This window comes from Equus przewalskii, chromosome 10 (genome assembly GCF_037783145.1).
Source record: "Equus przewalskii isolate Varuska chromosome 10, EquPr2, whole genome shotgun sequence".
NCBI classification, from domain to species: domain Eukaryota; kingdom Metazoa; phylum Chordata; class Mammalia; order Perissodactyla; family Equidae; genus Equus; species Equus przewalskii.
In genome coordinates this window covers 36,593,579-36,606,981 of record NC_091840.1, presented here as the reverse complement: position 1 = coordinate 36,606,981, position 13,403 = coordinate 36,593,579, and the positions used below count along the sequence as shown (strand labels likewise).

Below are 13,403 nucleotides of genomic sequence, written 5' to 3'. Positions count from 1 at the left end.
ATAAAAAGCGGGGGGGGGGGAACCCACTAAACTACTATTTACCTGGGAGGTGGGGGGGAAGCCAATAGGTTTTTTAACCTCTCTTCTCCCACTCCTAAAGTCCCAAATTTATCTCATGGTAATAAAAGGGAAGACAGAAGAAAATATCCATTTATTTGTTTACAGAACATCACATAAAACAGACTATTTTCTCTCCTATTTACACACACACGCACACACACACACACACAAATAGTTGCTTAACACTCAAAAACTACCTACGTGCATGGCTTTCAATGAACTTGTCATGCTCCACTGGCCCCACAATCCTTGCAAATCGCCTCATTGTTTCATAAAGGTCTTGGACCTCCTTGGGATACCGCCGCTCCATTACTATAGAGAAAGTGAAACACAACCATGTCACAGAGAATATAAGTAACTCTAAGTTTTCTGCATTTCTTTCACAAGAAGTGAAATGGAAGGACGTTATTCCTGACCTCACATGACTAACTTACCTATGACTGAAAGCAAACAGAAATGCTAAGAATGCAAAACATTAATCATAATGATAACAGCATCACAGAGTGATGTTATCATCACTGGAGATATCTGCACTACTGAGCACCCAAGTGACCTCCACATCTCACTGTCTCTTAATCTGAACAGGGGCAGGAACTGTTGGCAGTAACGGGAAAGACAATTAAAGGCAGATCACACATTATTAGGAACCCAGTGTTGGGCAAAATTTCCGGTATTAACTTCCGCAGGAAAGCAAGAGAAGTGCAGACACAATGCTCCATCTGGAAGAGGCAGATTAGCCTGGAGAAAGTAGGTAATCTCTCGCATGCCCTCCCAAAAATCTTCTCCCTACCTACACATCCTTAAGTGAGGCATTTATTTTTTCACGCTCTACATGGTTCATTTTGCCTTTCTCTAAACTAAAGCAAGCACCATAACTTAATTTACTACTAATTTTGATAACTATCATGCAAGTAAATGGTCACATACACAGGGTAGCCAGGGTCAGCAACTTTGAGGATCACTACTGACCAAATTTCTAATAAAAAGAGGTATTGGCAAAGAAGACAGGGAGCAAAACCCACCAACAATAACTGGTAGGGTGGAGGGGTCAGGAACTCTTAAACTGCTACTTGGTCATTTCCATCAGATAATCAGTAGTAACTAGGCTAGTTTGTCCACTCTTGGACTAAAGATACAGGCTTTCACTTAGGACAGTTATTAAAATTAAGTCCTCTTTTTAGATGAATCTCTTCCCTTGCAGGAGACAGTCTTGTCCACAAATTCCAGGAGCTGATCTGATGGGCAGCCACAGATTGATTATTTTCACTACAACTCCCTCTCCTGCTCACTGCAGAGATAATACAAAAGAATTTGGAGTAAAATTTTTAAATTTGATGAAAAAAACCAACTCTGCCTACCATATTAAGGTCACATATCGGTTCAGTATAACGGTAACTTAAAACTTCTGGGGGGCTGGCCCCATAGCCCAGTGGTTGAGTTTGCACACTCTGCTTTGGTGGCCCAGGGTTTTGCTGGTTCGGATCCTGGGTGTGGACATGGCACCGCTCATCAGGCCATGCTGAGGGGGCATCCCACATGCCACAACTAGAGGGACCCACAACTAGAATATACAACTATGTACCAGGGGGCTTTGGGAAGAAAAAGGAATAAATAAAATCTTTAAAAAAACTTCTGAAAACACCTTGTACATGCCACTTCTTTCTCGGAAGCAACAGAGCTTCCCCTCAGCTCTATACCTAAGAAATATAGTTGAAAGAATAATGAGGCTAAACTGACCTCTGTCCACCAGCCGAGAAGAGAATTTATACAAAAGTCAAGGTCTACTAGGAATAAAGGTTAAAACCCAACAGACCTATTACGGAAAGTCCTGGAATTCAGACGGGGGAACCCACTACTGTGGCTACCGGAACATGACCAATTATTGTCAATAGAAAGGGCATGGAAATATGATCTTGAGTTATTTTTGCAAACCCACAGCTCTCAATGGAACAAGGTTAAACAGGCAATCTTGTACATTGCAGGAAGGAATATAAATTCACATAACCATCTTTTGGAAAGCAATCTGGCAGCCTGTGTCAAGCATTTTTATCATCATATTCTTTGACCTAAATATTAATTCAATTTCTGGGAATCTACCTTAAAAAAAAATTCTAAAGCTAAATAATAATAAAAGACAGGTTAAGCATATTAATATATATTTATGTATAGATACAACATATTATGTAACTATTAAAAGTGATATCCTCAAAACATCACACTTGAAAAATGCATAACAGAAAGCAAAAAATTAAACAAAATAAAATGTAACATACTTATGATTATGACTATATTAAAAAAACACTTAACCCATGTCTGGCTGAGTTGAACCCGACAGTGGCCCAGAGTGCCAAATGCTCTAAGATTCTATCGACTAGGATGTGAAGCACGAAAGTCATTAGGTACTTTTACAAAAAAAGACTATTGTGAAATATAAGTATTATAAAGATTTTAATATAAATATTATAATTACTATGAGATCATCATTCTTATTTGCTAAATAAACTCTACAGTACAGAGGAAGAAAAAGAACAGGGCCTCTTTCTGCCCAGCCTAGGTATCTCCAATATTAAAACAGTGAGGTCAAAGTTAGCATTCACTTAAAAATCACTATAGGTTTATTATCACCATCATAAAATGATAAATGCTTTTTTGGTTTGTCCACTACCATGCAAAATAAACACATCATTTTCTGTTGATTTTTCCATAAAAACGTTTTCAAAATCTGAAGATCAAGGTTATGTTATGTTTAACATACAGTTCCAAAACAATGACCCTACCTTGTTCCAGAAATGATCCATTAATATTTGTGCTATAATTACTAATTAAAAAAAAAAAGAATTCTCATGCAAGCACTATTGACTATACATTAATGTTTGGATTTTTTTAATGATTTTTTTATTTTTATTTTTTATTTTTCCTTGTTCTCCCCAAAGTGCCCCCGTACATGGTTGTATATTTTAGTTGCGGATCCTTCTAGTTGTGGCATGTGGGATGCCACCTCAGCATGGCCTGATGAGCGGTGCCACATCCACACCCAGGATCCAAACTGGTGAAACCCTGGGCCATGGAAGCAGAGCGCGTGAACTTAACCACTTGGCCACAGGGCTGGCTCCAGGTTCTTAACTCTCATTATGAATATGTTTTTAAAATACAGATGCTCTAGCTCTACCCTGAGATTCTGACTTAGTCTGGGGTGACACCCAGGCACTAGAATTTCCTAAAACTTCCTAGGTGATGCTAATACGCAACTTGGATTAAGAACTACTGCCATAAACGATTTGTTTAAAACAATTCAATAATGTTGGAAGAAATTTTAAAATAAAGAAAGCAGCTAATACTTACACTGAAACTTTCTAAGGTTGATTAATCCATGGTCTCTTATAATTCTAGAATAAAAGCCACAATAATGTATTATAATTAGTTTCATATTTAATAATGTCTTCCACATGCAGTGTTTATTAGACATCCTAAACACTATGAGGTAGAATACTGAGGTCCAAAGAAGTCACTCCCCACAAAGTTTTGCAGGTCAGTGAGTCACTAACACAATTTTAGGCTCTCAAGCATCATATATTTTTCATCTCCTTGGGCATAGTAGACTCTCAATAACTATTTGCTGGATGAACAAATCAATTAATGAGCACGCGCAAATACTGAAAAATACATGTCTACATTAAGATGAAATAGAAGGAAATCAGTGTCATGTCATAAAAATTAATCTATTCAGGGGCTGGCCTGGTGGCATAGTGGTTAAGTTTGCATGGTTTGCTTCAGCGGCCCAGGGTTCATGGGTTCAGATCCCAGGCACGGACCTACACACCACTCACCAAGCTATGCTGTGGCGGTGTCCCATATACAAAATAGAGGAAGACTGGCACAGATGTTAGCTCAGGGACAATCTTCCTCAAGCAAAAAGAGAAAGACTGGCAACATACGTTAGCTCAGGGACAATCTTCCTCACCAAAACAAAACAAAACAAAAAATCTATTCAGCTTAAGGAAGTAATAATTGAGAATGGCCATTTAAGGGAAATCTGTTAACCATAGAAGGGCACCATGATCCCACATTCAACATTAACAACTGTACATTCACATAATGTTTTGAAGCTATTTGAAATAAATATTGTGTATGTTTAATGGAAGGGCATTATAGCAACCTCAACAACTGAGTTCTACAAAACTGCCTTGCTCTAATTGTGTGTTTTAAGCAAAAGAGAAACTAAATAAACCATGCAGAGTTTTGTGTCTGGAACCTTTGATTTATATCAGACGTATTCATGACTAGCAATGAAGCTTCTCAGAAAAGCAGCTGGGTAATCTTCTTCAGCACTTCCTGGAAGCTTACTCCAGACATGCAGAGTAGGATTTACTTTAGATCACGTCTTTGTCCCTCAGGAGAGTCTCCCAAGCCCCACTGCTTTCTTTTTTCTTTTTGAGGAAGATTAGCCCTGAGTTAACTGCTGCCAATCCTCCTCTTTTTGCTGAGGAAGACTGGCCCTGAGCTAACATCCATGCCCATCTTCCTCTACTTTATACGTGGGATGCCTGCCACAGCATGTCTTTTGCCAAGCGGTGCCATGTCCGCACCCGGGATCCGAACTGGTGAACCCCAGGCCACCGAGAAGCGGAATGTGCGCACTTAACAGCTGTGCCAGCCACTGGGCAAGCCCCTCCTTTTTTTTTTCCTTCTTCTCCCCAAAGCCCCCCAGTACATAGTTGTATATTTTCATTGTGGGTCCTTCTAGTTGTGGCATGTGGGACGCCACCTCAACATGGCTTGATGAGCAGTGCTAGGTCCGTGCTCAGGATCCGAACCAGGAAAACCCTGGGCCTTCGAAGTGGAGTGCACAAACTTAACCACTCAGCCACAGGGCAGGCCCCGCCCCATTTCTTTTTATTGTTGTGATACCACTGTGTTTCTAGTTAGTAACACCATAGTAACAGGCACACATATACATACACACACACACACGTGCACACTCACACCCTCTGCATACCCTTCTCTGAACTTTGTAAAATCTCTGTAATCCAACAGGGGTCTAGGATCCATAATTTCTCAGTCTGAATGTATATTTTTTGTTCTGTTCCAAAGAGAAGGAATAACCAAGAGTGCCTGAAACTTGTTCAGAATTTCTTTGAAGTCCTTTTAGATAAAAGACTTATAAAAAATGAGCAGTTAGAATGAGAGCATTAAAAAAAGCAAAACAACTTAACACCTTGAATTTATCTTGTTCCTTTTTTCCTTAAAACAGTGCACCCACATTATTCACTGGTCATCATAAAATCAAGAAAGGGTACAGAAGGAGGAGGTAAAAACAAAACAAGAACAGGCATTCTTATCCCCATTTGACAGATGGAAAAACTGAGTCCCAAGGAGGTTAAGTGTCTTCCTCAAGGTCACAAGACGAGCCACAAGTGGAATGTTCTTATGGGCTATATATGGTCAACAGTCCAAAAGTAAAAGAAGCAAGATGTTTTTCTATACTCACTTTTTCCGCCTTTGTCTCTCCTTTAACCTGGAATGGTAGATATCCACTACAGCCATCTTCAGAGCTATAAATAAATAAATACATGGCATATAAATAAAGCTATAACAAAAATAAATCTTTTACCCAAACTGTCCTAAACTTTGAATCTCATATTGCTAACTATTCCACACTCACTGGTCCAGGAAATTTGTCTCTTCGAAACAAAAATATCCTAGGATACTGAATTTCTTTAATAGTAAATTATAGTGAAGTTCTCTTTTCCTATGTCTGTATTTATACGGCATTACCCTATGGATAACAATTTCTGCTTTCTACTGAACACCTCTTTTGGCCATGCCTTGTCACGTAGATGACTAGCTTTCATGTAACAGTTCAACATGGGCTTTGGTAACACATGGGCTTGAAATTACGTCTATTAGAATAGTCATAAAAAATGAATATTGACTGAGGTTATAACTGCACAGGAGTAAGCTGAGGAGACAACGTCAAGACAAGACAGACGTGAATAAGGTGCGGCATAGACATTTTCCCAGAGCAGCAGTTTTCAGTTGGGGAGCAGCAACTATTTAGGGGATAGTTCTGCATTTAGCAGTGAAAAGTACCATTAAACAGCCTAACAATCCAAAAGCTGTGCCCTGCTTGCGTGCCCATGTCCCAATCCTTTCCTGGTTTTAGTCTCATGTTAAAGACATGGGGAATTAGGAGAAAAGTGTTAGTGGATAGCAAAAGTTTTCTGATGAAAATACAATAGTTCTGGTTCTCTTTCTTTCCCTGGCCAATTTTTCCCTTTTTGGAGTACTTCAGGTTCTATTCTCATCTCTTTTGTCACCTGTCACCTTATTCCTATAAATTCAGCCACTCCTGTGGTTCCAAGTATTATCAAAATATATCATCTCAAACTCAGATATTTATTTTAAGCTCCAGACCCTATTTGGCTATCTCTACTCATACAGTCTTTAGTTACAAACTTGTATTCTCTTTCCCATGCTCCAAAAACACTTCTCTTGGTTAACAGCATCACAGTACACCCAGCTAAGACAGAAATCAACCTGGACTTTCCCTCCCCCCGTCTCTGTATCTGGTCAGTCAGTGAGTCTTACTTATACTTAATGCTTAAATCTCTCTCATATTTATGTCTTCCTCTCTGTCTCTAATCCTATTCCTTAGCTCAGGTATCTTGTCTGACCTAGATCACTACATCCACTCTTTTAATGACTCCATTCTGGACCTACTGCAATTCATCCCTTTCAAATGGAACCACAGTAATGTTTGTAAGCACAATCTGATGGTATAACTCCCCTGCTCATAATTTTCCAGTGGCTTCCCATCCACTTACAGGAGTTCAAATTCCTACATATTATCTAAGACCCCTTACTGTCTTGATTCTGCCTATCTTTCCAGTCTTGTTCCCTACCATTCCCTCATATACCCTATACACCACGCACACAAAACAACCTGCACAAGACCACACAGCAGCTAAAGTACAGAGCAGGGATCCACCCCAGACAGTCTGGTTCCAGAGCCGAGTAGGAAAGACACTGAAATTGCCCAACATGTTTAATTTCTCTGTTAGTCCTATATCCTAAATCTGGCTTAACTAAAAATGAAATGTATATTTAAAAAAAAAAAAACCTCAGAAGTAAAAAATTATCCCACAGGCTTTTTATAGTCTGAAGATCTCTAGGGTTAAGAAATGAAGATCAATCATTAACAACTCTAGAAGAAAATATGAGGAGCACATAACACAGGCCATGCTACATTAAACCACTGTTCTCATCTATAATCTATGGATTCTGAGGGAATCTTAAGATTTAATGACTTCAGAGGCTGGCCTGGTGGCGCACTGGTTAAGTGCGCACGTTCTGCTTTGGCGGCCCAGGGTTTACCGGTTCAGATCCCGGGTGTGGCCATGGCACCACTTGGCAAGCCATGCTGTGGTAGGTGACCCATGTATAAAGTAAAGGAAGATGGGCATGGATGTTAGCTCAGGGCCAGTCTTCCTCAGCAAAAAGAGGAGGATTGGCAGCAGTTAGCTCAGGGCTAATCTTCCTCAAAAAAGAAAAAAAATGATTTCTGGGGCTGGCCCCGTGGCCAAGTGGTTAAGTTCACGCGCTCCGCTGCAGGCGGCCCAGTGTTTCGTTGGTTTGAACCCTGGGCGCGGACATGGCACTGCTCATCAAACCACGCTGAGGCAGCGTCCCACATGCCGCAACTAGAAGGACCCACAACGAAGAATATACAACTATGTACCGGGGAGCTTTGGGGAGAAAAAGGAAAAAAATAAAATCTTTAAAAAAAAAAAGAAAAAAAGAAAAAAAATGATTTCAGTAGATTCTGGAACTTTCTTTTTTTTCTCCCCAAATCCCCCCAGTACATAGTTGCATATTTTAGTTGTGGGTCCTTCTAGTTATGGCATGTGGAATGCTGCCTCAGCATGGCCTGATGAGTGGTGTCATGTCCATGGCCCAGGATCTGAACTGGTGAAACCCTGGGCCGCTGAAGCGGTGTGCATGAACTTAACCACTTGGCCACGAGGCTGGCCCCTGGAACTATCTTAATAACTTGTTATCTCCTTAAATTTTGTATAAGTTGAGAGTTTGGTAGGTTTTGTTTTATTTCAATTACTGAAAGTAGTCACAGAAGAACGAGGCTCTAGAGCACAACATACTGAATTGACATTTGTCCTTTGAAAAACTAAAATACATTATTCAACTGTTAGGTAATACAATTTCTAATAACACACTAGCCTTTGCAGCAAAGAATTTAATTGTGTTTGACAATCACTTCTTCCAGGATAGTAAGTTTCATTCCAAAATACAGCCTAGAGCCTCTGTAATACTGATAAACAAAAACAGCAATACAATCTCATTGCTGATCCAAAGAACATGAGACACAAGTTCAAGGTTAGCCCAGGGGGCAATGAGTCAGCACAGATTGCTATGTTCTACTAGGATAACTTTTAAACCTTGTTTTCAAATAAATTCTTATTTGGAACAGGTAAGTTAGATCTGCTCTAGCTGACCCTCTCGCTTCTCCCTACTCCATCTACAGCTATCTTTCCCAGTCATAGTCCTTGAGGGTACCTCCACGGAACAGTGTGAAACACACACTTCTGCTGTAACTAGATTTTAGGGTAGGAAAAAAATTGAATCAATCAAGTAAGAGAACAGAACACAATGGCTCAACAGAATCATCAATTTCTTTCACTATATGAGAGCAAACAGAAGATGAACAATGTACAATCCTGATGCGCTGTCAATATGGTAGCCCCAGCAAGATGATAGAAATAAATTCTGGATACTCCATCCTGACTCATTACTGTGCATCTCACTGCTACTTGCCCTCAGGGTAGTCTCAGAATAGAAGGAAGAAACACCAAAATCTAACATGCTGGGCTATAAGCAGATGCACTATTTACATATGTAAATTCAATCACTGGGAAATAACCAGGAATACTCTATTCAGGCCATTCTTCCTTGGGTCTGAGATAAAAATAACATAAGTTCCAGGTGAATGACCTCAATAAGTGAGTGAATGCAGTATTTTTTAAAGTTTAAGTATAAAAATAAAGAAGTATTAACTACCATGGATTTGTTTGTTTCTAACAAGTTCAAAATTTTAAACATTGTTTCATTTTTCCTCATAACTGCTCACAAACCAAAAATAATTCAATAATATCAGGTCCAAGATTTAAGGCAATGGTTTTCAAAGCATTGTTTTTAGGTAGCAGAATTCTTTCTACAAACGAACTCTTTCTTGATTTATAAGGTTGTTCCATATAAAAGCCCAGGTACCATAGAATGCCCCAGGCCTTGCCACTGTCTTCTAACACAACTGCTGTGGAATGACAGGCTTTAGAACACTATGCTGGTGGAGATGCACTTTACACGCCTGTGTGGTGGAAGAGGCAGTAGGAACAGGGAGGAGAGGATGTGTCTCCGACAAGCAGTATAACCAAATACAAGTTTTATAGTGAACTCTAACTCTACTTCTTACGACAAATAGAATCAGATATCAACAGTTCAAGGGAGAAAGAGAAGAAAAGAAAATAGTTAAGCAAATAGCTAACATACACTGAGAATTTATCATGTTCCAGGCTCTTCACGCACCTTATCTCGTATATCCACCCAATAACAAGATGAGGTCAACAGGAAAGAGACTGCCTGAAGATCCAGTGGAAATTATTGCTAATTTTCACAAAACATTTCTATAATTTTTCTAAAACATTACCTTACGATGTTGTTTCCTGAGATTGTGTGGGAATGACTTAATTAAACAGAAAAAAAGCAAAGAGACTGTGTTACCAAAAAAAAAAAAAATCTATAAATAAATACTGCTGATGATTGGCTTTATTGCTTGATCATTTCAGTAGTTTAAACTTGCACAACTGGCTCTGGAGAACAAAGAGAAGGAAAGGAACACATAGAAACAAGGGGAGGAGAACTAGAACTCTCCCAGAGAAAAATTCATACTTGAAGTGATGTCTTTTCCTTATAAAGCACACTGAGATAGCAGCAACTGATTATAACATCTTAACTGCACGAATAGCCCAGGGAGGACCACAGTACAGCAGGCAGAATAGAAATGAGAAGACAGACACTGAAAGAATGAGAATCATCGGTTCACATCCTACTTAAAGTGACTGGAGGTTCCAGTAAAGCGGACAAACAAAGAACCAGAGATCACTAAAAGCAAACAAACTAAAACCACCCATAACCTATCCACTGATGCAAAGTCTCTGAAATCTCAGCTTTGAAGGAAGAACAGTCTCCCTGTGATTACACTGGGGACTGAGAAAGTTTCAAACGGCTGGCCTTAAAATATTTCAAGAAGTGGGCAGAAGTCAGAGGCAGCTCCTTCCCACTGCAATGTATTTCTAACATTGTTCAAAATAGCTGGCAACATGTTTCTGTTTTCCTGACAGAAGGCACTTACTGCTTGCTTGGCAAGAAAACCAACTCAGAAGCCTTAAACGCAGGGAAGTCAATCAAAATCCCAATTGCAACCACACAAGCACAAACCTGTGACTCAGGTATTCCCCAGAAGCAAAGCGGTTTAAGTCATTTCCCCCCTAAATTTTTGGTTAAGATGTACACAATTAGTTCTGTGAAGGAAAGAAGACTATGTGACCTAATGGTTAAAGTCAGCAACTTTGCCTAAGTTAAGTAAGAAGCCTTAGGCAAGTTACTTAACTCCTTTGGGCATTTCCCTGAATGTAAAATGGGAAAATATCACTCCTACTTCTCAGGAATGTGGTTAAGCTACTGAAGACAACCAATGTGAAATCTCACACTCACACAAACAGAAAGCAACAAAAATTCAAGGTTGTAAAGACAGTAAGTGCAGCACAGTATTAAGAGCACAGACTCTGGAGATGGTTCTGCCACTCGCAGGTTACACGACCTCAGGCAAGTTACTTGATATTTCCATTCCTCAATTTCTTCATTTATAAAATGGAGATAATAATAATAAGGCCCAATTCACAGAGTTTTGTGAGGATTAAATGAATTCACATGTGTGAAGGGCTTAGAACGGTACCTGGCAAACAGTAAGTGCTATATGTATTAGCTATTATTTTACTATTATCATTTTTTTGAGGCAGATCAGCCCTGAGCTAACATCTGCTGCCAATCCTCCTCTTTTTGCTGAGGAAGACTGGCCCTGAGCTAACATCCATGCCCATCTTACTCTACTTTATACATGGGACACCTGCCACAGCATGGCTTGCCAAGCTGTGCCACGTCCGCACCCTGGATCTGGACCAGTGAACCCTGGGCCGCCGAAGCAGAACGTGCGAACTTAACCGCTGAGCCACTGGGCTAGCCCCATTAGCTATTATTAATAACATTTATGTCTAAAATTTCCAAAGCAGAATACAGCCAAATCACTATAAAGGGAAGGGCATTGCCAACAGGTAGGCAAGTGGACCTCTGACCTACTAAACTGTTAAAGGATCTACAGGCTGACAATATGGGCCAAAGAAATAAAAATTTTAAAAAATTTAAAAAACTTTATTTTTATTTATTTATTTTTTACAGATTGGCACCTGAGCTAACAATTGTTGCCAATCGTTTTTTTTTCTCCTGCTTTTTCTCCCCAAATCCCCCCAGTCCATAGTTGCATATTCTAGTTGTGGGTCCCTCTAGTTGTGGCATGTGGGATGCCACCTCAACGTGGCCTGATGAGCGGTGCCGTGTCTGAGCCCAGGATCCGAACCGGCGAAACCCTGGGCCTCCGAAGCGGATCACGCAAAACTTAACCAACTGGCCATAGGGCCAGCCCCTAAAGAAAATTTTTAAAGGGGGAGTATCCATGCCTGGCCAAGAAATTTTGCTGAAATTAGCTTTCCAAACAGAGGGAGAGTAAACTGTTTCACTGTGCTACCCTGAAAAGCTCTGAAAACACAGACCCAACATATAGGAAGAAGCTCATAATGCCTCCTGCTTGCCTGGGTTATGGGACGGCAATGATGGGAAGGTGCTGCACCCAGGGTTTTAGAACCCATGAAACTCTGGGAAAGAGGAATCCACAAATTTAGAAGAGATTTTCCCAAACAAAAGTAGTTGGGAAGTGATGTCTCCTCAGGAAAAGAGAACTACACTATGCATCTGCACTGAGATCCCACAACATACCATGACACAGGAGAGTGCCAGGTTATGAGTCTTCTGAATCTCTTTATGAACCAATAATTTCTGCAATTTCAATAACATATGAGGATTATATGGGATCCCAGAACTTCCTTATTTTCTTCCTCAGGCACTGTTTCACTTGCAGTATCCTTTTTGAGCCCATTCTGAAAGCCTTCTGGTATGGTTAGAATGCAATTAATTATCCCTCCATTGTGTCCCAGGCTTCTATAATTACCATCCAAACCCATTTTATTAGACAAATTCCGTGAATCATAGCAAAAGTCTTTGGGTGAGGAAAAAGGGTTGGTGGCATCAGCCGATCTTCTAGATGTCCTAGGATAGAATAGAGAACCCAGCCAAACAGTTTGCTTCCTTCTAGTAGCATAAGTGAGGGAACCTCACCATAAATGAGGGAACATAAAAGGAATGTTATTAATGCTCAGTAATATTAAGAGTATGATGGTATAATGGAATGGTAATAACACCAATCTGAATTATGTACCATCTTTCATTAGAGACATTCACACTCTCTGACTAACCAGTGTTATCCCTTCTTTATGGCACGGGACACAAAGAAACAGCAAGCAAGATTCCAAGGACTTGCCCAAGATGACACAGTGAGTCAGAAGCAAGCCTGAGGTTGAATCAGCGTCCTGTTTTGCATAAAATACATGCCCTCTCTCTGTTCTAGGTGTGCTTAGGAAACTCCTTCTCATTCCTTCCTGAGTCTCCTTGGGATCTTAATCCCCTTCACTAAGTGCTCTGGGAGAAACTGCTCAGGTCAGGGGCAATATGCCCCAGTGGACAGTAGGTCATGCAACCAGAGGAGCTATATAAGAACTCACAGCCATAAACAAAACATCCCCTTTGTGGCACCAGCAAGTCATCCCTTTGAAATCTAGTGCTGCCAAATCTCTTTAAAACATTACACCTTTTAAAAAGCACCCATCTAAACATCTTACAGTTTGCTACTAGACAGGAAGGGAAAGGCGAGAGAAGGATTATTACTTACATTCTATTAAAGCTACTTACGTATAACAATCAATAACTGACACTTCAGTTCTAGTTCAAATAAACTAGAATCAAATGACTTACAAGGTTGTAGAAATCGTAAGAAGAGCACAAATAACTAAAGTCATTATAGGTTTGAAATGGTAACTGAAATAAAAATTGCTAATCAGTCAACTGCTTCTTTCTGATTTTTTTCCTTTTGCCACCACTTAAAG

At 40.0% G+C, this 13,403-nt stretch overlaps 1 protein-coding gene across 6 annotated transcripts in view; it reads right to left on the bottom strand.

Annotated features, from left to right (window-relative positions):
* The window catches only part of TADA2A (transcriptional adaptor 2A), a 49,597-nt gene that overhangs the window by 10,590 nt on the left and 25,604 nt on the right, over nucleotides 1–13,403 (bottom strand). For all 6 annotated transcript variants that reach the window (XM_070562433.1, XM_070562428.1, XM_070562431.1 and 3 more), the window contains exons 9-11: nucleotides 5,549–5,612; nucleotides 3,403–3,446; nucleotides 262–372 (exon numbers count right to left, since the gene is read on the bottom strand). In XM_070562433.1, the coding sequence (XP_070418534.1) occupies nucleotides 262–372; nucleotides 3,403–3,446; nucleotides 5,549–5,612 (219 nt within the window). The remainder of the gene's footprint in view (nucleotides 1–261; nucleotides 373–3,402; nucleotides 3,447–5,548; nucleotides 5,613–13,403) is intronic.